Source organism: Trachypithecus francoisi, unplaced genomic scaffold (assembly GCF_009764315.1).
Source record: "Trachypithecus francoisi isolate TF-2019V2 unplaced genomic scaffold, Tfra_2.0 Contig01579, whole genome shotgun sequence".
Classification (NCBI taxonomy): domain Eukaryota; kingdom Metazoa; phylum Chordata; class Mammalia; order Primates; family Cercopithecidae; genus Trachypithecus; species Trachypithecus francoisi.
In genome coordinates this window covers 28,284,234-28,309,530 of record NW_022681442.1, presented here as the reverse complement: position 1 = coordinate 28,309,530, position 25,297 = coordinate 28,284,234, and the positions used below count along the sequence as shown (strand labels likewise).

General features: G+C 45.7%; 1 protein-coding gene across 1 annotated transcript; it reads left to right on the top strand.

Moving 5' to 3' along the window:
- Positions 1–564: 564 nt before the first annotated feature.
- INA (internexin neuronal intermediate filament protein alpha) lies at positions 565–13,594 on the top strand. Its single transcript, XM_033184092.1, is given in 4 exon segments — positions 565–709; positions 712–1,601; positions 9,968–10,092; positions 11,577–13,594. Coding segments are annotated over 4 exon segments (1,470 nt in total). The 3' UTR covers positions 11,887–13,594.
- Positions 13,595–25,297: the final 11,703 nt, after the last annotated feature.

Below are 25,297 nucleotides of genomic sequence, written 5' to 3'. Positions count from 1 at the left end.
CCTTGGGGACCCTGAGCCACCTGAGAGAGGGGACAAGGCCTCGCCCTGCGGGTCCCCACTGTAACTGGAAAAACACGGCCTCGCCCTCTGGAATCCAGGATGACGGTGGGTGTAGGGGACACCTCCCAGAAACCCCTAATTTCCCAGTGGGTTAAAGAAGAAAGAGGGGACATGGTAAAGGGATGTGACAGAGCTGTGTGGTTTCCGGATGGGAAACCTCAGTCATTTAGGCACCCCTCCGCTCGAGTCACTTCCGAAGCAGTCGATTCTTGGGGAGAGGCTCTGCAGAAAAGGGTGACTCCGACGCAGACGGCCCTGTCCCCGTGCCCCAGGTCGTCCCGCGCGCAACTGCGGTAGTCACTGCGCCTCCCCGCCCCCGCTCCTGGATGCCCCCCTTCCCTCTCCCTGCCAGACTCTGAGCAGGAGCTCCGCCCCCAACGCACCGCCCCAGCCCCAGCGCCTTAAAAGCCGGAGCGCACCGCCCCGCCGCGCCCTGCCAGCCGCACCTCTCCTTTCTTCTGCAGCTCCCGCCGAAGCCGAACGTCCGGCCGGGATCCCAGCACCATGAGCTTCAGCTCCGAGCACTACTTGTGCTCCTCCTCCTCCTACCGCAAGGTGTTCGGGGATGGCTCTCGCCTGTCCGCCCGCCTCTCCGGGGCCGACGGCGCGGGCGGCTTCAGCTCGCAGTCGCTGTCCCGCAGCAATGTGGCCTCCTCGGCCTCGGCCTGGCCTATCGCCGGCCGCCGGCGTCGGATGGGCTGGACCTGAGCCAGGCAGCGGCGCGCACCAACGAGTACAAGATCCTCCGCACCAACGAGAAGGAGCAGCTGCAGGGCCTCAACGACCGCTTCACCGTGTTCATCGAGAAGGTGCATCAGCTGGAGACGCAGAACCGCGCGCTGGAGGCCGAGCTGGCCGCGCTGCGACAGCGCCACGCCGAGCCGTCGCGCGTCGGCGAGCTCTTCCAGCGCGAGCTGCGCGACCTGCGCGCGCAGCTGGAGGAGGCCAGCTCGGCGCGCGCGCAGGCCCTGCTGGAGCGCGACGGGCTGGCAGAGGAGGTGCAGCGGCTGCGGGCGCGCTGCAAGGAGGAGAGCCGCGGACGCGAAGGCGCCGAGCGCGCCCTGAAGGCGCAGCAGCGCGACGTGGACGGCGCCACGCTGGCCCGCCTGGACCTGGAAAAGAAGGTGGAGTCGCTGCTGGACGAGCTGACCTTCCTGTGCCAGGTGCACGATGAGGAGGTAGCTGAGCTGCTGGCCACGCTTCAGGCGTCGTCGCAGGCCGCGGCCGAGGTGGACGTGGCTGTGGCTAAACCAGATCTGACCTCGGCGCTGAGGGAGATCCGTGCCCAGTATGAGTCCCTGGCCGCTAAGAACCTGCAGTCCGCGGAAGAATGGTACAAGTCCAAGTTCGCCAACCTGAACGAGCAGGCGGCGCGCAGCACCGAGGCCATCCGGGGGAGCCGCGAGGAGATCCACGAGTACTGGCGCCAGCTGCAGGCGCGCACCATCGAGATCGAGGGCCTGCGCGGGGCCAACGAGTCCTTGGAGAGGCAGATCCTGGAGCTGGAGGAGCGGCACAGTGCCGAGGTGGCTGGCTACCAGGTAAGGGCCGGGGCTGGGCTTGGGGAGGGGCGCCCTGTCCTCTCCCGCGCGTACCTGCTTCCTCTGGTAAAACTGGGCCCCAGGACTTAGGGGGAGGGAAGAGAGGAAAGAAGAGCCCCGGCTGGAGGCACCGGTAAACAAAAAGCCCTGGAGTCTTTACTGTTAATTTTAGGGAATGCCCCTCATTTATGTCCCAGCCCCAGCCCTTCGAACAAATAAGCCCTTAAGTTTCTTTGAGGTTTGAAAACCAAACTCTGCCTGTCTGTCAGCAAGCGGGCCTACACACACTGGCGACCCGGAGAACAGTGCCCCACCCAAAGTAGGACTGAGCCCAACGGGGCAGGTTACGTGGGCGGGGCTGTCTCGGCTATCTGGCTTGTTTGGTTGACTTTGAAAGGCTTTCTGTGCGCCCTAGAAGATATTTATGGAGTATGGTCTACTTCAGGGTTGAAGGAAGAATGCGATACTGAACTGGGAAGAGTCCTATTCCATTTTCTTGACTTTCGCCCTCCAAAAAGTAGAGATTGGGAGCCAACAAGCTGAGCGATGCTTGAGCTAGTGGCATCCAACCTGCTCTACCCTCTTCCCCCAACACACACACGATTCCATTGTCCACCAGCTGACATTTCCTCCTAAAGAAAGCATTCGCCTATTGGCAAAATGTGAAAGGTCGGGGCGCTGTCCACGGTGCTGATCTCGAGTCCTTCCCATCTCGGAAATGATGTCTCTCCCGTCTCGTGTCCCAGTTATGAATCTCTAGACAATTAACTGCTTTGATTTTTTTTTCCTGCAACACCAACACATCAGTCTTGGCTACCTGCAATCAGAGGTCACCTCATAGACAACATCAATTTTGGCTTTCATGGATGGCTTAGCACTAAACAAAAACCATTTAATTTGCTCAGCAGCTATGAGGTCCCACTTCAAAATTCCTATTTTGTTAATATTTTTTTCATCTTAAGTGTATGTGATAAGTCACAGAGATGGTTTTTCTTTGTTCTAGTGTATGTATTTTTTTCCATCTTTCCCTGTCCTCTAAGCTTCTGTGAAGGTATTGATTGGCTATCTCTTCCCAACAAAGGCCACTGCATCTTCAGTTTTACTGTGTAAGACATTCTGGGATTATGACCGCAAAGGGCACAGAGGCAGGAGACAGGGTAAATGGAAGGTGTAGAAAAGAATTGAAATAGTGTGGTTCAGTTTCAAGGTACAATAAAAGCTCCTTTGAATGACAATAATTCAGAAACTTGCAATAATTCTAGCTGGGATTAAAGTTTACATTTGGTGAAATTAATAGGGCTTGGAACACAGGTAAAATAGAACCAAGAAAGGAATGAAATCTCAAAAGTAACATTTTATAATCAGAAGCTAAAGAATTCTTACTGATGTGCAGGTATTTGCTGTTTGTTACAAATAACTTCCTCTGATGAAGGAAAAAAGCCTGCTTGAACTGTTTAGGTTAGTTTGGTATTGCATTATCATTCAAATAATACTTCCATCTCTGCTTCAAAATCCATAACTTGAACTTTTCATTATGTACCATAACCCCTGGATGGCCTGAATTAATCACATTTGGCTAATTGAGACTTCATTTTTCTTCTAGAAGCCTCCAAGGACGAGCTAGGTGGTCTTCTGGAGGGCTAGCCCAGTATTTCTACAAAAAAAGGATAACTTACTCAGGGCTGCCAGCTGAATTGGGCTTTTCCATGTTCTCTGTTTGCTTTTTATAGCCCATACATTCTAAGAGGTAGTGACAGTTTTGCCTGGCTTGTTTGCTGTAAAAGGCTTTCATCATTAGACAATGATGGTAGGGTCATCCAGACATGGTCTACAGGAAACAAACAAAAACAACAGAGAAACTGCAGTATCTGCAGTTCTGCGGTGCTGCCCCCATCAGCTTGAGCCTTTAGAGCCACAGAGGACCTGCTGATGGGAGTGGAAGAGGAGGTCAGACAACAGAGAGCTGGTTCCCTAATCCTTGGGACCTAAGGCTAAGGTGGGGCTCAAGCCTTACCTGCAGATCCTAAAGGCCTGATGCCACAAGGGTGTCTCTGACTGTTCTAACAATCTTAGCAGTGCTGACCAAGGTGAAAAGCTTCCCTTTCTACAGTGAGAGTTAGCCATTGTTTTCTTGCCCTCTCATCTCATCCCCACTTTTCACTGCAGTAATGGGAGACTGTTCTTCTTCTGCTACAGAGATTAATGGTAGGGCCATTTTTCTTTTCAAACTTGACACCCTCTATGAAACATAGGAAGGCCCCATTAAAGTCACATCTTCTCTGCCTCAGAGAGCTGGTAGCCTATTTGAGGAAAAAAACCTTACACTTTTGAAAGGGTAAAAAATGATTCAAGGTGACACAGTAAGTACACAATAGTGTATGAGAGAGTCTGAATCAGGCAAGAGAAGAGATCAGGAAGAGCTCAGGCTATTGTCTTCAAAAGCCAAATGCAACTCCCCTCTGCATAAAAAGCTGACGGGGTTTCCATTTCTGACATAGGGCAATTCTGGTGCCTACATAGCCACTTTGGCACCTTTAGAGTCCCAGTTCTGTTAAAGATGTCAAAAGACATTCTTTGCGGGTACTCGGGGTCTCAGACGTCCACTGTGGTCAGTCTTGGAAAGTTGAAGCTTTCCTTGAAAGACTTTGCTGAATGATCAAGATCACTGCAGGTTAATGCTCTCCAGGGAGACAAGCCAAGTCTGCTCTTTTCTCTCCATTATGAGATTGGAGTACAGCCTAATTAAATAGCAGGAAGGGGCTGGCCCCTTGGAGATTGGAGGTGACAGTGGCTGCATATAAATCCATAGCTTGATAGATCCATTTCTAAAATTAGCTACATTTGATCTTTTTAAGCTCTTCCACTTGGTTTTTGTTTCATTTTGTTTTGTTTGCCCCTCCCTATCTTACTGCATTACTGTCACCTGGGCTACCATGATAGCCTCTTTATAGAAATAAATTTAAACTAGTGGATCCTAAACCCAGTGACACTCTAAGGTCAGTTGGGGGCTTAAAAAAAATTATCAGGCCCACTCCCAAAGATATGGATTCAGCAGTTCACAGGTAGGGCCCAGGAATATGCATTTTTCAATAAAAGTGCTGCATCCTGTTGGTCCTCAGACTGATTTTGGAGTACACTGATCTAAAATACTTCTTCCAGTAAAGTAGTTTACAGAGATACTTATAATGCAGGATTTTCGAGTGTGGTGGAGGAAAGAAAAAGATGGGGACAAAGGAAAGATAGGCGTGAGAATAAAGCACGCATGGTGAACCACAAATAAAAATCCTCTGTCCCCACTAAAGTTGATTATGCAGAGCAGTAATTCTAAATAGCCTCTTTCAATCAGATGTGGGGCATTCACCACTGCCCCCCTGACCCAGGGCCCCCCAAACGTGCTGAAATCCACAGCTCTGTCGTTCTTCTTCACCACTGCAGATGTTAGTGTGGCTAGTCATTTCTCTTATTCCACCCGGCATCCTTCCAACCATGGACACGATGCTCAGCGTTTGTCTTAGCTCCTCCAGGAGAGACCCCAGCTGGAGCTGGGCGTGCCGCTCTCCCGTTCCCTCAGGCTAAGCCGGCAGCAGCTGCGTGGTTGGGGGAGGGGACAGACTGCAGCGCTCTGCTCAGATCTCGAGCTGGAGGCCATCTTTGGCAGGGCTTCTGAAGGGCAATGCAAGACTCAGCCTGATGTGGGGAGGAGAGCACAAACAAAGAGACCAGACATTGAAGAGCAATCAATGGTCAGCACACAGCACAGTTCCTTCTGAAAGGAGCAAAGTTGTGCTTTTCTCTACAGTGATCTGTAAAATAGATCTAAAATAGATCTATGAAATCTGCAACATAGAAGTTCAAGGAAATCTCATCTGTCTAGAGCTCAGCTCCCCAACCACCTCTTATTCAGAAAACACAGCTGTGAAACAACAATCATGTTTTAAGCAAGGACCTAATTAACCTGCTGATGAGACATATCATCTATCTCTAAGCCACACATTAGGAACTTGGCACCTATACTGCCTCCAGCCTATTCATTCTTAGCATGATTTCAAAATGCTTTTTTATTTGGTTTCAAGACTGCAGCAAGATGGAGAATGGGGACCACTGGAGTCAGGCATTGTTAAGAATGAGCAACAGCAGATCTGTTCATCTTTCAGAACAAAGAAAATCAATGAGTATCCATACTATTTCAAACAGTGCACTTTGGGGCCATTTAGGGTAGAATTAAACAGCCTAATATACCTCAGTTGACCTAAAAGATGTCAACGAATTATTTTTAAAATTGATTATTATCATGATCCTTAATTACTGTGGAAGGTGGCATTATGTTTAATGTCCTGATTGTGAGTGGTATAAGCCACTTTAGAAAGGCTTTTTATTCAAAATTGTTATTAAAAAAAAAATCTAGTGCTTTAAGGTATATGCCTCCAACTATCCAATATTAAAGTATTGTTATACATTACTTTACTTTTCTTTGTTATCTAAGGGGTTGGTAATAATGAGGGTTTGTAATTAATTTTTCCATATCATCAAAAGGATAGAGGGCCACGTGGTATGATATTATCAAGAATAAAAATCACTAACATTTACTGAGTTCTTCCTGTGTGTCATGCTGTTCTAATGCCTACTAATTTAACAGATAATGGACTCATCATATATTAATGTATATGTGAGATATATTAAAGTGAAATCCTAATTTGAGGATCTTAGAACACCTTAGAAAAAGAATAAACATTATAACTTTCTGTATGCAGAAGTAGAAGATTGGAAGGAACTAAAATGTAGAAAACAGGCTGATGTCCAATGGGTGTTAGTGGCAGAGCAAAAACTGCAACCCAAAGTTCCTGATGAAATCCTCCTCTTATCTTCATATAGCATTCCTCCTCCTTCTTTGCATAATCATATTTTCTTCTTTCTCCTTTTTCCCTCACCCTAGACTCTTTTCCCTCTTACCACAGTAATATTGATTCTCTTGTCCCTAATATGTCAGTAGCAGAATTGATTGTAACCTCAAATAGGAACTATCAGGTAAAATTTCTTGGTAAAAATCTCTTTAAGACCTCATGATCTCTTAACACACTTTGAAATGTATGCATCATGGTCCAGTATAATGTGTATTTTTCCTACTGGCTGTCATTCCTTGCTCTGTACCCATCAGTCAATTGAGTCTCTTCTTTGCAGTATTCCTGTCAATATTTATAGAACAGGTAGGTGACAGGAATTTTAATTCTGCAAATTCTCTTGATTTGGAAGTTTGTACCCCCTGATGTCTTAGCCCTACCTTTCACCATTGCTTTATCATTCACACACAAGGGGAGTTTCAAGGGCCTGTCAACACTTACTTTCTTGAGATTTCTGATATGTTTATCTGCATCACTGTTTCTTTTTTTTTTTTGAGATGGAGTTTTGCTCTTGTGGCCCAGGCTGGAGTGCAATGCCATGATCTTGACTCGCTGCAACCTCCGCCTCCCGGGTTCAAGTGATTCTCCTGCCTCAGCCTCCCGAGTAGCTGGGATTACAGGCACGTGCCACCACGCCCAACTAATTTTTGTGTTTTTAGTAGAGACGGGGTTTCACCATGTTGGCCAGGATAGTCTCAATCTCTTGACCTCACGATCTGCCTGCCTCGGCCTCCCAAAGGGCTGGGATTACAGACGTGAGCCACCGCGTCTGATCCTGCATCACTGTTTCTTAAAAATAACCCCCAATCATTGTGTCCTTTTTTTTTTTTTTTTTTGAGACAGGGTCTTGCTCTGTCACCCAGACTGGAGCACAGTGGCACTATCATGGCTCACTGCAACCTCCGCCTACTGGGCTCAAGCAATTCTCCCACCTCAGCCTCAAGTGATTCGCCTGCCTCAGCCACCCAAAGTGCTGGGATTACAGGCATGAGCCACCGCGCCATGCCCTAGAGACATTTTCTTGTTGTCGCAAATGGGAGAGGGAAGTATGTGCATCTGGCATCCAGCCAAGGATGCTACTAAATATCCTGCATTTCACAATAACAAATCATTAGCCAGCCCAAAACATCAATACTGCCAAAGTTGTAAAAGTCTGTTTTAGAGGAAAGCAACAGAAAATAAACTAGTATAAACTAATAAATTGCTGGGGCCAGACGCTGTGGCTCAAGCCTGTAATCCCAGCACTTTGGGAGGCTGAGGCGGGTGGATCACAAGGATAGGGGTTCAAGTCTGGCCAACATGGTGACACCCCACTCTACTAAAAATACAAAAATTAGCCAGGCGTGGTGGTATGCACCTATAATCCCAGCTACTCGGGAGGCTGAGGCAGGAGAATTGTTTGAACCCAGGAGGCGGAGGTTGCAGTGAGCTGAGATTGCGCCACTGCACTCCAGCCTGGGTAACAGAGCAAGACTCCATCTCGGAAAAAAAAAAAAAAAAAGAGGAAGATAATTTCATATAATGGTAAGAGCTAAGAGCAGGGTGGCTGCATTCAACTGAGTGCTTTTTTTCTAATTTGTTCTCCCATTGGGGGTATCTTTTTCTAATTTGCACAAGGTTCCTGCATGGGCCAGCAGCTGCTCTGGCTTAAAGTAAAATAAAGTGCTGGATTGGTCGAGGGTGAATACTTAAATTGGATGCAAAGGAAGACCTGTCTGAGGAGAGGACATTTTATTTATTTGTTTATTTTTTTTGAGATGGAGTTTCACTCTTGTTGTCCAGGCTGGAGTGTAATGGCGCGATCTCGGCTCACTGCAACCTCCACCTCCCGTATTCAAGTGATTCTCCTGCCTCAGCCTCCCTAGTAGCTAGGATTATAGACATGCGCCACCACGCCCGGCTAATTTTTGTATTTTTAATAGAGATGGGGTTTCTCCATGTTGGTCTAGCTGGTCTCGAACTCTTGACCCCAGGTGATCTTCCCGCCTCAGCCTCCCAAAGTGCTGGGATTACAGGCATGAGCCATCGTGCCCGGCAGGAGAGGACATTTGAACTGAATCTTTTTTTTTTTTTTGAGACAAAGTTTCACTCTTGTTGCCCAAGCTGGAGTGCAGTGGCACAATCTTGGCTCACTGCAACCTCTGCCTCCTGGATTCAAGCAATTCTCCTGCCTCAGCCTCCCAAGTAGTTGGGATTACAGGCACTTGTACAAAAATTTTTTTTGTATTTTTAGTAGAGACGGGGTTTCTCCATGTCGGTCTGGTTGTTCCCGAACTCCCAACTCCAGGTGATTCTCCCGCCTCAGCCTCCCAAAGTGCTGGGATTACAGCTGTGAGCCACCAAGCCCAGGTGAACTGAATCTTCTATGACAAGGAGTTGGCCATGTAAAGACTGACATTTTAGATAGAGGACATAACAAGCCTAAAGACCCTGGGACAGCAATGAACTTGGTATAGTTAAGAAGCAAAAGAAAAGACCATGCTGGGCATGGTGGCTCACACATGTAATCTAAGCACTTTAGGAGGTAAAGGCAGGAGTGTCTCTTGAGGCCGGGAGTTCGAAACCAGCCTGGACAACAAAATAAGACCTCATCTCTACAAAACAAAAATTGTTTTTAATTACCCAGGCATGGTAGTGCACACCTGTTAGTCCCAGCTGCTTGGGGAGGCTAAGGCAGGAAGATCGCTTGAGCCCAGGAGTTTGGAGGCTGCCAGTGAGCTGTGACCACACCACTGTACTCCAGCCTAGGCAACAGAGCAAGACCTTGTCTCAAAAAAAAAAAAAAAAAAAAAAATTCCTTCTGGCTGCTCAAGGACTATAAATATATAAATATAAAGCAATTTCTCTTCCATGCCTTGGTTTTTAAAAAATTCTGTGGAGTATTTCTGCTTTCTCCTTACCTATACTGTAAAATGCTCTCAGTAAAGTGACTGATTAGCAGGCTTCTAGGAAATCATCAAAATGAATGGAGGCGGAGAGGTCTTGCTGGAAAGCTCTCTGTGCTTTCCACAGTTGGAATTTTCTGAATCTAAGCTGCTAAACTGAGGCTTTGGGTTTTGGAAAGCACATGCTACAACAGAGTTTTTTTTAGCAGCAATACAATAAGCAAGGGAGGAATGGTAAGTGTAAAAAAAAAAAAAAATCATCTCCATGTTCAGTTGAGAACTATATGCCTTGTGGCTATCCTGAAAAGGGCAGGTGTTCACTTGCCCTTTGGGTAAAAGTTCCCAGTCCTCACCATGAGTTCAAATCTCCTGGGGACCTTTATGAAAAAAATGCAAATGCTGGGACCCCACCCCAGAACCAGTGAATCTGGATCTGGGCTCAGGGACAGGCCTGGATATGAGCAAGTTATAAGTTCAGTAGGTGGTTTTAATGTGTAGTCAGGGTTGGGAATCCTTGCCTTCTGGAAATCCTGAGGAACTTCAGCTGGTTTGACCTAACTATTTTGGATATGTTACTTTTCAGGATAGCATTGGGCAGCTGGAGAATGATCTGAGGAACACCAAGAGTGAGATGGCACGCCACCTTCGGGAATACCAGGACTTGCTCAATGTCAAAATGGCTCTTGACATTGAGATAGCAGCTTACAGGTATTGCAAAGGGGCCTGCTTACCCAAGTAAATCCAGTCACCTAGGGGCAATACTGCCCAAATAAGTGGGTCTAGTCTCTCTGGCTTCTGACTGGTGAGGGAGGGAAGAAGGGCATCACTGGCCCCTTTCAGCTGAGCTGACCGCTCCGTCCCTCTACTTAGATATAATCCAGCTCCATCTTACTCGTCCCAGAGTATTCTGTGTACCTCTGAAAGGATTTAAGGGGATAATGTGAGTATACAGAGGTTAAAATAGAAACCCATCAGACTCGTAACTTTAAAAATAGGGTTTGGGGCCAGGTGCGGTGGCTCACTCCTATAATCCCAGCACTTTGGGAGGCCGAGGTAGGTGGATCACTTGAGATCAGGAGTTCAAGACCAGCCTGGCCAGCATAGTGAAACCCCGTCTCTACTAAAAATACAAAAATTAGCCAGGCGTGGTGGCGCACACCTGTAGTCCCAGTTACTGTGGAGGCTGAGGCAGGAGAATAGGTTGAACCTGGGAGATGAAGGTTGCAGTGAGCTGCGATCATGCCACTGCACTCCAGCCTGGGAGACAGTGAAACTCTATCTCAAAAAAAAAGATTAAAAAATTCTTAAGAGTTATGAGAAACATGGTTTGGGGGCCACTCTTTTATAGGACTCTTTCAGTCACACTGATAAAAATCTGTTATCTGAAATAGTGTCATTCACTGGCTTTTGTTATTGCTGGTTCTATTCCTTTTGTACTCTTTTTTTTTTTTTTGAGACAGAGTCTCGCTCTGCCGCCCAGGCTGGAGTGCAGTGGCCGGATCTCAGCTCACTGCAAGCTCCGCCTCCTGGGTTCACGCCATTCTCCTGCCTCAGCCTCCTGAGTAGCTGGGACTACAGGCACCCACCACCTCGCCTGGCTAATTTTTTGTATTTTTTAGTAGAGACGGGGTTTCACCGTGTTAGCCAGGATGGTCTCGATCTCCTGACCTCGTGATCCGCCCATCTCAGTTTCCCAAAGTGCTGGGATTACAGGCTGGAGCCACCGCGCCTGGCCCTTTTGTACTCTTATACACTGAAAAAGTACAAATCTCTTGAATAAAGCAGTTTCTACCACCTTTGTGGACATCTCACCTCCTTATCCCTATTGCAGCTAAGGTGTTAATTAGGAAAATTACTTCTCCCTAGAGCTTTGTTGCTAATTGCCAAAAATAGGTGTGATGTGACCAAGGGGAGTTGTAGGTTTTCCTCCTGGAATGTATTTGTGAATAGGATAGGTTTCCCTTTGACAATGCTTTAAACATAGCTGGTGCTGAAGGACTGTGTGTGTGTGCATGTGTATGCATGCGGTCCAAGTCTTTGAGCTTTGAAATTAAATATTTGTTGGTTTCAATCTCATGAAGAAACTCCAAAGTCCTTTGGAATCTCTCTCAAATGGATCAGGACTGGAGAGTTGAGTTCTAGGGGGAAAAAGTTATTGACTTCCTAAGAGTTTTTCTCTGTTGGATTTACAGGAAACTGCTGGAAGGCGAGGAGACACGTTTTAGCACCAGTGGGTTAAGCATTTCGGGGCTGAATCCACTTCCCAATCCAAGTTATCTGCTCCCATCTAGAATCCTCAGTTCTGCAACCTCCAAAGTCTCATCCACTGGGCTATCACTTAAGAAAGAGGAGGAGGAGGAGGAGGCATCTAAGGTAGCCTCTAAGAAAACCTCCCAGATAGGGGAAAGTTTTGAAGAAATATTAGAGGAGACAGTGATATCTCCTAAGAAAACCGAGAAATGAAATAGAGAAGAAACCACCATTTCAAGCCAAAAAATATAATTCCATTGCTTCGAAAAAGTTAATGCTTAAGAGGGAATGATATGCATTTGACTTGTTAAACAGCCTATTCCTGAACCATAACACCTGCCACCACTATAAAATATCTTTAAGGCTTCAGTCTCATATTTAGTATTGAATACTTACCTTCTATAATAAGAAAACCACCCCTTAGACTGAAGTAAACTGCAGTCCTGGAGCAATCACAGATGAGTTATCTAAGAATACAGCTTTCTGACCTTCAGCTCATGCTTCACAGTGATTGATGATTCAGGTGCAGAGGAAGTACAAACTAAGGTGCTAAATCTGTGATCATCGTCATTTGCTGTGAACTGAAATTAAAACTATTCACACGACCCAGCCATTACCCAGCTAAATAATCTTACTCTAGATACCTAAAACGTAAGATCACTGCCAAAGATAAACTAATGGTCCACACCCAATTCCACTCTGATAGAACTATTTCACAAATAATAGGCGTTTGTTTAAGGGACACCTTCCACCTCGCTCAATTGCATATATCCTTTTCTTCCATGTAGGAAAAAAATAGTCTAGTGTAGTATTCTTCCCATTTAAACATATTTCGGTTCTTCTCAAAATAACTTACCCCCATTTGCTCTCTTTGCTCAGTGGGTAAAATTAGATGCATGTTGACCATGTCTATGATTCGTGTAATTACTTATCCCTGCCCATTTCATATTCTTTCAATTCTGTAGGTTAAAAAAATGGCAGTGATGAATTTTAAGGGTTTCTCCCAACATATAAAATAATGAAAAGAATCCCTAGACTTTAGGCTTTCAGCTTACACAAATCCATTTAATTAGGATAAAAAAACTATTAAGGATGTAGCTTTTCACCTTTCCTTTAGAAGCACAGTAAATAGTTATTCCAAACTGTGATGAAACTGACCTTAGATTTAGTAGTATAAGCTAGAGGAAGTGAGTGTTTCTATGAGTGGAAAAAGCCAAGGTGTCATTTCCGTGTCAGTTCATTTGTGGTGATATAGAATTAGCTTTTTCATCCCCTTACACTTAGAATCCACGTATTCCCCTTCCCACTAATCTAGGTCCTAAAAAGGCCTCGCTTTCACTCTCCTATGCCTTTTACAAGTGCTAAGTGTAGGATATTTTGTCACCAGAACACAATGCTACCGTACCAAAGTTAAAAAAAAAAAAAACAACAACCACTTCTGGTCAATCAACACCACCAGCAAACATAAGAAAGAAATCTTTCTCTTTTCTAAAAGACTTCCCCAACACTTACCCCATGGCTGCACAGTTGGTGGGGTCCTGCCGGAGAGGAAGAGACACCCAGACCAGAGAAGGGGTGTGCATGCGCCTACTTGCTTGCTAGAAGTAGATTCTGGACAGTCAGCTCTTCATCTGCCCAACTGTGTAGCATCTGCGTTGCCCAGTCTTTCATGTGCGCCAAGGCTGATGCAGGATTCGTTCTCTGTCCAGCAGTCACTTCTGCCAGAGCTGAAGAGTTGCCCCGTCTCTGTTCATGTCTCCTTTAAGAGCTCTGGCAATAAGGACATGATGCTTTTACTGAACTTTCTTATCCTGGCACATGCTTCAATAGTTCAAGGAACTTGAAAGATACTTTTCTCTCCTTCCTTACTTTTACCCCATCCCTCTCTTTACTCCTCACACTTACTGTAAGACACTAGTAAAATAAGAAATTAAAAGTCACATGAATCCCGCCAACATAATTCGTGTTCTGTGGTTCCTGCCTTTTCACTGAGAGAAGCACTGTTTGGGTGTAGAGTCAGTCTGGCTCTGACTGATTTCTCAGCTTCAGCTCAGAAATCAGTCACCCTTAATTGCCATGAACTCATTTATAGAAGAAAGATATTGGCCAAGCGTGGTGGCTCCCGCCTGGAATCCCAGCACTTTGGGAGGCCAAGGGGGGCAGATGGCCTGAGCCCAGGGGTTTGAGACCAGCTTGGGCAACATAGGGAGACCTCATCTCTCAAAAAAAGATAAAAATTAGCCAACTGTGGTGGCACCTGTAGTCACAGCTACTGGGGAACTGAGGTGGCAGGATCACTTCAGCCCAGGAGGTGGACGCTGCAGTGAGTCGAGATCACGCCACTGCACTCCAGCCTGGGCGACAGAGTGAGACCCTGCCTCAAAAAAAACAGGAGTAACTTACAGAGTTGAAAAATGATTAATTCATAATAGATAACATGGAAAATGTTCAGAATCAAAGCAGAGAGGTCAAGGGAAGGAAAGCAAGTGACATCAACTGTTATGTAAACAAGACAACAAAATGAATTCAAGAGATGAGGGGAAAGTCTGCAGCATGTGCTAGTGATATCCCATATGACTTTCAGATTCATTAGACAATTATATCCCCTGCATCCTGAGACTTATTAATAATAGACTTTAGTACCTATTTACTATGTGTCAGATGCTATATGAGGTAGTAAACATAGAATTATATAAACCTCACAACCACTCGTTAGGTGTAGTATTTGTATCCCCATTTTACAAATGAAGTAGAACCTCAGAATCAAGGTTAAGACCCTGGTCTGATATCACACAGGAAGTGGCAGGGCTGAGATTTGAACCCTTGTCTTCTGACTCTACAATGCTTGCTTTTCTTCCCTATGTGGGGTGTGTGTGTGTGTGTGTGTTTTAATGAGATGGAGTCTTGCTCTGTTGTTCAGGCTGGAGTACAGTGGCACGATCTTGGCTCACTGCAACCTCCACCTCCCAGGCTCAAGCGATTCTCCTGCCTCAGCCTCCCAAGTAGCTGGGACTACAGGTATGTGCCACCACGCTCAGCTAATTTTTGTATTTTCAGTGGAGATGGGGGTTTCATCATGTTGGCCAGGCTGGTCTCGAACTTCTGACCTCGAATGATCCACCCACCTCAGCCTCCCAAAGTACTGGGATTACAGGTGGGAGCCACCACACCTGGCCCTTATGTTTCCCTTCTACATAAATCCCCTTGCTGAAGGAAGTAGAAATCTTTCTTTTTATCTTGTTTCATCTCTTTCTCACCATGTTTTACTTAAGGTTTCTCTGTCCCAGAAACCTTTTGCAACACCAAATTCTCCAGGCAAACTGCTACACTTGCAGACTGCCTCAGCCACTGCCTTCCTGCATTGCCAGGAGGTGGTGGTATCTCAAAACTGGACTTTGGGCCCAGCCAACCACAAATCACCTCTGCTTCTGACAAAAATTACATAGACTTGGGTACTAGTTTTCTATTAAAAAAAAAAAAGGGGGAGGTGGGGGTGGGCTTTCTTACAATTCAGCAAAGGAATTCTGTAGCTTCCCATCAAGGGGTCAGGAAATGAGGGCATATTACAGAGGGACAATTCTACAAGAGGTGGTCAATCCAGGACACTTAGAATTCATTCTACCGCATTGGCTAACGAGGCAAAATCTGAGCAACTGTCCGCAAGCTACAGCCCAAAGTTTAGCTCCAGAGTTAATGTAAGTCACAAATAGTTGTGGGGATAAACTTCTAGAACTTACCTGTGAACTCAAGCAGAGGACCAGTGCCACCATTAATGGCTCTAAGGACAAACATAAAATAGTTTTTAAAATGTATTTAAGGCTGGGCACGGTGGCTCACGCCTGTAATCCCAGCACTTTGGGAGGCAGAGGTAGGTGGATCACCTGAAGTCAAGAGTTCAGGACCAACCTGGCCAACATGGTGAAACTCCATCTCTACTACAAATACAAAAAGTAGCTGGGCATGGTGGCCTGCACCTGTAATCCCAGCTACTCGGGAGGCTGAGGGAGGAGAATTTCTTGAACCCAGGGGGTGGAGGTTGCAGTGAGCTGAGATCACACCACTTCACTCCAGCCTGGGCAGAAGAACAAAACTCCGTCTCAGAAAAAAAAAAAAAAAGTATTTAAAAATCAACTGGGGCCAAGTGTGGTGGCTCACACCTGTAATCCCAGTATTTTGGGATTCTGAGGTGGGTGGACCACGTGACTCCAGGAGTTCGAGACCAGCCTGGGCAACATGGCAAAACCCCATCTCCACAAAAAATACAATAATTACCTGGGCGTGGTGGTGCACACCTGTAGTTCCAGCTACTTGGGAGGCTGAGGTGGGACAATCCTGAGGAGGATTGCTTGAGCCCGGAGTTCAAGGCTGCAGTGAGCCATGATGGTGCCACTGCATTCCAGCCTGGGTGACAGAGTGAGACCCTGTTTCAAAAAACAAAAACAAAATACAAATCTACTGCAATAAAAAGCAGACTGAAAGTTGCCAAGGCTTGGCTGGGCACAGTGGCTCACGCCTGTAATCTAAGAATTTCAGGAGGCTGAGGCGGGCGGATCACCTGAGGTCAGAAGTTCGAGACCAGCCTGGCCAACATGGTGAATCCCCATCTCTACTAAAAATACAAAATTAGCCAGGTGTGGTGGCAGACGCCTGTAATCCCAGCTGCTTGGGAGGCTGGGGTGGGAGAATCGCTTGACCCTGGGAGGCAGAGGTTACAGTGAGCTGAGATGGTGCTGTTGCACTCCAGTCTGGGCAACGAGAGCAAAACACCACCTCAGAAAAAAGAAAAAGAAAAAGAAAAAAAAACTTGCCAGGGCTGGAGAGAGGAGGCAATGGGGCATGACTATTCAATGGATATGGGGTTTTATTTTGGTGTGATGAAAACGTTTTGGAACTAGATAGAGGTGGTGGTGGCACAACATTGTGAATGTACCACGTGCCACTGAATCATTCACTTTAAAATGATTGATTTTATGTTATATAAATTTCACCTCAATTTTTTAAACCCACTGGTAGGAAATTTGGCCAGGCGCAGTGGCTCACACCTGTAATCCCAGCACTTTGGGAGGCCGAGGTGGGCAGATCACAAGGTCAAGAGATAGAGACCATCCTGGCCAACATGGTGAAACCCTGTCTCTACTAAAAATACAAAACTTAGCTGGGCGTGGTGGCACATGCCTGTAATCACAGCTAGTTGGGAGGCTGGGCAGGAGAATCACTTGAACCCGGGAGGCGGAGGTTGCAGTGAGCCGAGACTGCACCACTGCACTCCAGCCTGGTGACAGAGAAAGACTGTCTCAAAACAAACAAACAAACAAACAAAAAATCCCACTGGCAGGAAATTTATGGAATTATCAGAAAAATATAATCACAAACATCTCATACACTTTCTGCTCCAGCTGAGACCACTGTGTATAGCCACCCTGGGTCAATCCCAGTAAGAAGGAATCCCATTAGGACAACATAAACCAGATCTAATAATAGTATTGATTTTGGCCAGGTATGGTGGCTTATGCCTATAATCCCAGTGCTTTCGGAGGCCAAAGTGGGTGGATCACCTGAGGTCAGGAGTTCGAGACCAGCCTGGCCAACATGGTGAAACCTCCATCTCTACTAAAAATACAAAAATATTAGCCAGGCGTGGTGGTGGGCACCTGTAATCCCAGTTACTTGGGAGGCTGAGGCAGGAGAATCGCTTGAACCCAGAAGGCAGAGGTTGCAGTGAGCCGAGATCACACCATTGCACTCCACCCTGGGCAACAAGAGCAAAACTCCGTCTCAAAAAAAAAAAAAGTATTGATTTCAAAACAGAGCCCAAAGCCAGAAATCTCTCTGGATGTAAGTGGGTTTAAACACACACACACACACACACACACACACACACACACACACACAGAGCAAGCGAGCTGGAAATGTTGCTTACTTCTAAGTGCCATCACTAAATTTCAACTAATATTATTTTTATTATATAATCAGATGTCTCTAAGTTCCTGAAAAACACCTAACTTGTAAGAATACTTTTATTTTCTTACAACAAAATATGTTTATGTACTGATAGTTTTTTTGTGTGTGTTTTTATGGGTTTTTTTGGTTTGTTTTGGTTTTTTTGAGACAGAGTCTTGCTCTGTTGCCCAGGCTGAAGTGCAGTGGCACGATCTTGGCTCACCACAACCTCTGCTTCCTGGTTTCAAGCGATTCTCATGCCTCAGTCTCCTGAGCAGCTGGGATTACAAGTATGTGCCACCACACCTGGCTAACTTTTGTGTTTTTGTAAAGACGGGGTTTTGCCATGTTGTCCAGGCTGATCTCAAACCCCTCATCTCAAGTGATCTGCCTGGTTTGGCCTGCCAAAATGCTGGGATTACAGGCGTGAGCCACCGCGCCCTGCCTGTACCAGAAAGTTAGCACAGTAATTTAAAATGGAAATTACAGAGAATGGGCTTCATGGGCGTTTAAAGCAGAACTCATATGTGACATTTTATTTTTCTTTATAGAACATACAATACTGGCTTTGCAACATTTTCAAACTTAAGGTACAGGTTACATTGAAGTCATCATGCATTTTGCGATTTTCAAATATCTCACGTGCCATTTTCAAAAGGGTGGGTGCTCCTAAATCTAGCTAAATAAAGGACTGTTTTTATTACATTACCATGCCCTGCTGCATACTCTTAAAGGATGAAGGGAGTGATTACTATGTAGATCAAAAAGTTTCTCTCCTCCTTTCTTGATCTCCCAGAAAATAGCTTGATTTCCCCCATGTTTTATGCTGATATTTCACAGGCTTACTAGCTGGGGGCGGAGACCTGCTAAGATTTATAAATCCATTTTTACATTCCCTTTAAAACACACACACACACACACACAGCAGAATTATGATAAAATGGAGTGAGTCACACTGCAGATATTTCAAGACTTTTTTTTTTTTGCAGTGTCTCAGGGATTCTGAATGAAACAAAACAAAGGAAGCTCAAGCTACAAAGAAAAATGATCGTAGAGGGGTCTCTAGGCTGCTTCCTCATTGGTTAACCACTGTGGATCACCACGTGGCTATTCTCTCCCATAATGAGGCAAATGGTCTCTGTTCTGAGTCTGAGACATTTCATTCTAGCTCTATCACACACTCCTAAGGGTTATAGAATGCTCAGTAGAGTGTAACCAAGATCATTTATATAAGGACAACAGTTTTGGAATATTAACGAGTGGCAGCTTTTAGTCAATTGCTGATTATTGCACACAGCAAAAATAGCATCTTTTCTTAGAAGTACTTATTAAAACAAATTTAACTCACAGGTTCATGTGCAGTGCTACACATATGAATAAGTGAGAGGGGTAATTTCAATCTTCCATGGTTTCCTGGGATAAGAATTCATACATGACATTTAAAATTCCTGATATCCTCTGGGGCTAAACAACACTTTATCTTAAACTAAGACTTCAGCTCAACAACAGGAACTCTTTCTGACAACTGAAACTGTCTGTCCATGGAATAATCTAGTCATAAAGCAGAAGCAGAAGAGCTAAGACTGGAATTAGGGTGAAAGCAGAATGCAGGTCCAACTTGTGCTCCTGAGATGTTAATCGCCAAGCTGTATCGCCATCCCTCTCCTGGTTACTGATAGAAGCAGGTAAGGTGATAAATATGTAAGAAAGAATAAAGGAAAAAATAGATGGCTCAACAGCAATCTTGTAATATTAATGGACCCCCTTATTTATCAGAAAGGAACTAACTCAGCCAAGTAATCTGAGAAGTGACTATGTAAGGACTGCATTTGAACTTGATAATAGATTGTGCCAGATACTGTTCTCAGTGCTTTATATATTCACTTGATTCTCATGACAACCCCTTGAGTTAGGTACCATTGTTCCCTTTTACAGAGAAAGAAAACTAAAGTTTATAAAAGTTAAATAATATGTCCAAGATCACAGAGTTTGCAAGCAGTAAAGCTGGAATTTTTATGGTTTTTTTTTTTGTTTGTTTGAGACAGAGTCAGACTGGAGTGTAGTGGCACGATCTCGGCTCACTGCAACCTCTGCTTCCTGGGTTCAAGCGATTCTCCTGCTTCAGCCTCCCGAGTAGCTGAGACTACAGGTGCTTGCCACCATACCTGGCTAATTTTTATATTTTCAGTAGCGATGGGGTTTCACTATGTTGGTCAGGCTGGTATCAAACTCCTGACCTCAGGTGATCTGCCTGCCTTGGCCTCCCAAAGTGCTGGGATTACAGGTGTGAGCCACTACACCTGGCCTAAAGTGGGGATTTTAAGCTCTGTAGTCTGGCTCCATGATTTATGTCCTTAACCACTATGCAATACTGCCTTTATGTCTTTTTTTATTTTATTTTTTTAAAAGACAGGGTCTCATTCTGCTGCCCAGGTTGGAGTGCAGTGTTGTAGTTATAGCTCACTGCAGTCTCAGACTCCTGGGGTCAAGAGATCCTCCCAAGTAGCTGGGATTACAGGCACAAAGAACCGTGCCTGGCTCCCTGCCTTCATTTCTATTTGGGGGGAAAAAAATGTTCCTGGCAGCCTTTGTCTTCATCTTCTAATTTAAAATATTATTCAACTAGCTTTTCTTTCCTGAGAAACCTTAGAAGAAAAAAATCGTTTCTCATTTCAATGAAAATGGTGTCATAATAAGAAGCCCTGTAAAACCACAGACACCATCAGCACCAAATCAAAATGCAGTATCGATCAAGCCATAATACCCATTCTGTGTAAGTAACTGCTTGGCAGGCTTTTGGGAGATCAATATGTCATTTCATTTGTGAGAGGACTATTAATCTCTACAGGTAATAAAATTTAGATTTCACTAATCCAGTTTTGAAAAGAAGCCAATAATCAAACTCATGTACACAACAACATAATGAAAAAGGATAAAAAATGAGGACTTCCTCTTAAGACACGGTCTACTAAAGAAAACAAAGGTGAACATTCAGAATCAGCATGTGCTTGAATCTTCTCTACTATCAGAGGTTTCCAAGATAACAAAATACAGCATAGTGGTTGCAATCATTAGAGGTTTTTTTTTTGAGACAGATTCTCACTCTGTCACCCAGGCTACAGTGCAGTGGTGCAATCTCAGCTCACTGAAACCTCCGCCTCCTGGGTTCAAGCAAATCTCCTGCCTCAGCCTCCTGAGTAGCTGGGATTACAGGCACATATCACCATGCCCGGCTGACTTTTGTATTTTTAGTAGAGATGGGTTTCGTCATATTGGCCAGGCTGCTCTCAAACTCCTGACCTTGTGATCTGCCCACCTCGGCCACCCAAAGTGCTGGGATTACAGGCGTGAGCCACTGCACCCAGCTGAGAGTTTTAAAGAAAAGAAAAACAGAATAAAAAATTTAACAGTGAGTCACACATACATCTGATGAGTAAATATCACCTGGTGAAACTATGAGAACACTTATCTAAGAGTGGATAATAGGGTACATACTTTGGGCAAGCTGAATTGGACAAATAAATGGGTCCACGGTGTTACTTTCAGGAATCCTAAACGAAGTCTCTGTAGGAGAGGGGAAAGAGTATGTCCAGGTCGGTGTTAGCTTGGAGTCCAAAGGAAAAACTGTTGGAAACTAGGTAAGAATGCATCTGACTCAAGCAGAAGAGAAAGGCAGCGCAGAGGAAGGAGAGTGATGCCCAGGGTCAGCAGAAATGACTGAGATCTATATTACAGAGAAAATGGGCATTTAAGGAGGAAAGAGAAAACTGTTAAGCACTCATTTTGCCAAATTAAAACTACCATGAATGGCCAGGCACAGTGGCTCATGCCAGTAATCCCAGCATTTTGGGAGGCCAAGGAGGGCAGATTACCAGAGGTCAGGAGTTTGAGAGCAGCCTGGCCAACATAGTGAAACCCCATTTCTAATAAGAAGACAAAAATTAGCCAGGTGTGGTGGTGAGTGCCTGTAGTCCCAGTTACTTGGGAGGCTGAGGCAGGAGAATTGCTTGAACCTGGGAGGCAGAGGCTGCAGCCGGCTGAGATTGTGCCACTGCACTCTAGCCTGGGTGACAGAATGAGACTCTGTCTCAAAAACAACAACAACAACAACAACAAAAACTACCATGAACTATTCCTCTGGGCATCTTTGCTTAGTATTACCTCAGATAGCCGGGCGCGGTGGCTCAAGCCTGTAATCCCAGCACTTTGGGAGGCCGAGACAGGCGGATCACGAGGTCAGGAGATCGAGACCATCCTGGCTAACATGGTGAAACCCCGTCTCTGCTAAAAACTACAAAAAAAACTAGCCAGGCGATGTGGCGGCACCTGTAGTCCCAGCTACCCGGGAGGCTGAGGCAGGAGAATGGCGTCAACCTGGGAGGCGGAGCTTGCAGTGAGCTGAGATCCAGCCACAGCACTCCAGCCTGGGTGACAGAGCGAGACTCCGTCTCAAAAAAAAATAAAAATATTACCTCAGATAGGGATTAGGCAAAAACAAAAGGACCTGCAAAATGTCCCAATCAACAAATCTTTCTTTAGCCATTGAAGTTAGGCTCTAGAATCTGTACTTCATATGCTCTATTGTAAACTTTTGTGCAGATTTGGGTATCTGGTTTTGTTTCTTTTTCTGTTCCCAGTAAAAACTCCTTTTGAAAAAACTTTCAGCCAGGCGCAGTGGCTCATGCCTGTAATCCTAGCACTTTAGGAGGCTGAGGCAGGAGAATCGCTTGAACCCGGGACGCAAAGGTTGCAGTGAGCTGAGATCGAGCCACTGCACTCCAGCTTGGGCAATAGAGTGAGACTCTGTGTCAAAAAAATAATAATAATAAAATAAAATAAAAAACCATCTCAACTAAACTAAATGCATGCTGCTGGTGGTGACAATAAGACTAACACATGTATCTGGGCCTTGTGCACCTTCAGCAGAGATAAATAGAGAACAGATAAGTGGGGGAATCTGAGTGAATCAAGACTGGGCATTTGAGCCTGACATGGTGGCTCATGACTATAACCCCAGCACTTTGGGAGGCTGAGGTGGGCAGAAACTGCAACTCCACTAAAAATACAAAAATTAGCCAGGTGTGGTGGCATGCACCTGTAGTCCCAGTTACTCAGGAGGCGGAGGTGGGAGGATTCCTTTAGCCAGGAAGACGGAGCCTCCAGTGAGCTGAGATCATGCCACGGCACTTCAGCCTGGGAAACAGAGGGAGACTTTATCTCAAAAAATAAAAATAAAAAATAAAAAAGGCTGGGTGCGGTGGCTCACACCTGTAATCCCAGCACTTTGGGAGGCCGAGGCGGGCGGATCATGAAGTCAGGAGATCGAGACCATCCTGGCTAACACGGTGAAACCTTGTCTCTACTAAAAATACAAAAAATTAGCTGGGCCTGGTGGCGGGCACCTGTAGTCCCAGCTACTGGGGAGGCTGAGGCAGGAGAATGGCGTGAACCCGGAAGGTGGAGCTTTCAGTGAGCTGAGATTGCACCACTGCACTCCAGCCTGGGTGACAGAGCAAGACTCCATCTCAAAAAAAAAAGAAAAAAAGGGGGCCGGGCGCGGTGGCTCAAGCCTGTAATCCCAGCACTTTGGGAGGCCGAGGCGGGCGGATCACGAGGTCAGACCATCCTGGCTAACATGGTGAAACCCCGTCTCTACTAAAACAAAAAACAAAAAACAAAAAAAACTAGCCGGGCGAGGTGGCGGGCACCTGTAGTCCCAGCTACTCAGGAGGCTGAGGCAGGAGAATGGCGTAAACCCGGGAGGTGGAGCTTGAAGTGAGCTGAGATCCGGCCACTGCACTCCAGTCTGGGCGACAGAGTGAGACTCCGCCTCAAAAAAAAAGAAGAAAAAGGAAAGAAAAGGTAGAGTGTTTTTGTGACTCACAGTACTTACCAGTAACTGCTTTTTATTAGATTCTTAGAGGTGTTGTAACCCATAGATGGTGAGTTCTTTCAAGATACATCACTCCTCTTTGAATCTTCTTGTCCACACAATGTCTAACAAGTGACACTCTTGACTTGCTCATTACAGAAGTGTTTATCAAATAATTACATTTGATATTCTACTTTTAAGGAGGTAAGTATTTTCCCATGTTACAGTCATGAATGGGATGGTTATTGAGGAAAATAGGGGGAAAGTGAATGCTTACCCCAACTCTACAGCTGAGTCTCTGTGGGGATAATCTCTTCCCTGAAATGGTAAAATTTGTGTGGTCGGGCACGTTGGCTCACACCTGTAATCCCAGCATTTGGGGAGGCCAAGGTGATATCACTTGAGGCCAGGAGTTTGAGACCAGCCTGGCCAATATGGCCAAACCTGTCACTACTAAAAAATACAAAAATTAGGCCAGGTGCAGTGGCTCACGCCTATAATCCTAGCACTTTGGGAGGCTGAGGCAGCTGGATCATGAGGTCCACGAGGTCAAGAGTTCGAGACCAGCCTGACTAACATGGTGAAACCCCATCTCTACTAAAAATAAAAAAATTAGCTGGGCATGGTGGTGGGTGGCCTGTAATCCCAGCTATTCAAGAGACTGAGGCAGGAGAATCGCTTAAACCCAGGAGGCGGAGATTGCAGTGAGCCAAGATTGCACCACTCCACTCCAGCCTGGGCAACACAGTGAGACTGTCTCAAAAAAAAAAAAAAAAATTAGCCGTGTGTGGTGGCCTAGGCCTGTAATCCCAGCTACTTGGGAGGCTGAGGCACAAGAATCTCTTGAATTTGGGAGGCAGAAGTAGCAGTGAGGTGAGATCACGCCACTGCACTCCAGCCTGGGTGACAGCCTTAAGACTTTGTCTCAAAAAAAAAAAAAAATCTGTAATGCTTGAAAACAACCAAATCTGGGTTCTAAAGACAATAATCTTTAAACACTAACATCTCTTCAACTCTCGGTCAACTCACTTGTTACAAATGGCACATTCTAAGTATCTACTAAAGATCAGGCTTTGAGACAGTGTCTTGCTCTGTTGCCTAGGCTGGAGTGCAGCAGCAGGATCATAGCTCACTGTAGCCTTGACCTCCCAGGCTATTGATCCTCCTGAGTAGTTGGGACTATAGCCATGCACCACCATGCCCAGGTAATTTTTTTTTTTTGTAGAGGTGGGCTCTCACTATGTTGCCTAGGCTGGTCTCGAACTCCTGAGTTCAAGTGATCTGCCCGCCTTGGCCTCCTAAAGTGCTGGGATTACAGGCATGAGCCACCACGCCTGGCTTATTTTTTATTTTTTTTGAGATGGAGTCTCATTCACTCTGTCGCCCAGGTTGGAGTGCAGTGGCATAATCTCGGCTCACTGGAACCTCTGTCTCCTGGGCTCGTGATTCTCCTGCCTCAGCCTCCCAAGTAGCTGGGAATATAGGCACACACCACCATGCCCAGCTAATTTTTGTATTTTTAGTAGAGATGGGGTTTTGCCACGTTGGCCAGGCTGGTTTTGAACTCCTGACCTCAAATGATCTGCCCGTCTGGCCTCCCAAAGTGCTGGGATTACAGGCATGAGCCACAGTGCCTGACCTGGTGTTTTTTTTTTTTAGATGGAGTCTCACTCTGTCTCCCAGGCTGGAGTGCAATGGTGTGATCTCGGCTCACTGCCTCCCAAATTCAAGCAATTCTCCTTCCTCAGCCTTCCGAGTAGCTGGGATTACCAGTGCCTGCCACCATGCCCAGCTAATGTTTGTATTTTTAGTAGAGACGGGGCTTAACCATGTTGGCCAGGCTGGTCTCGA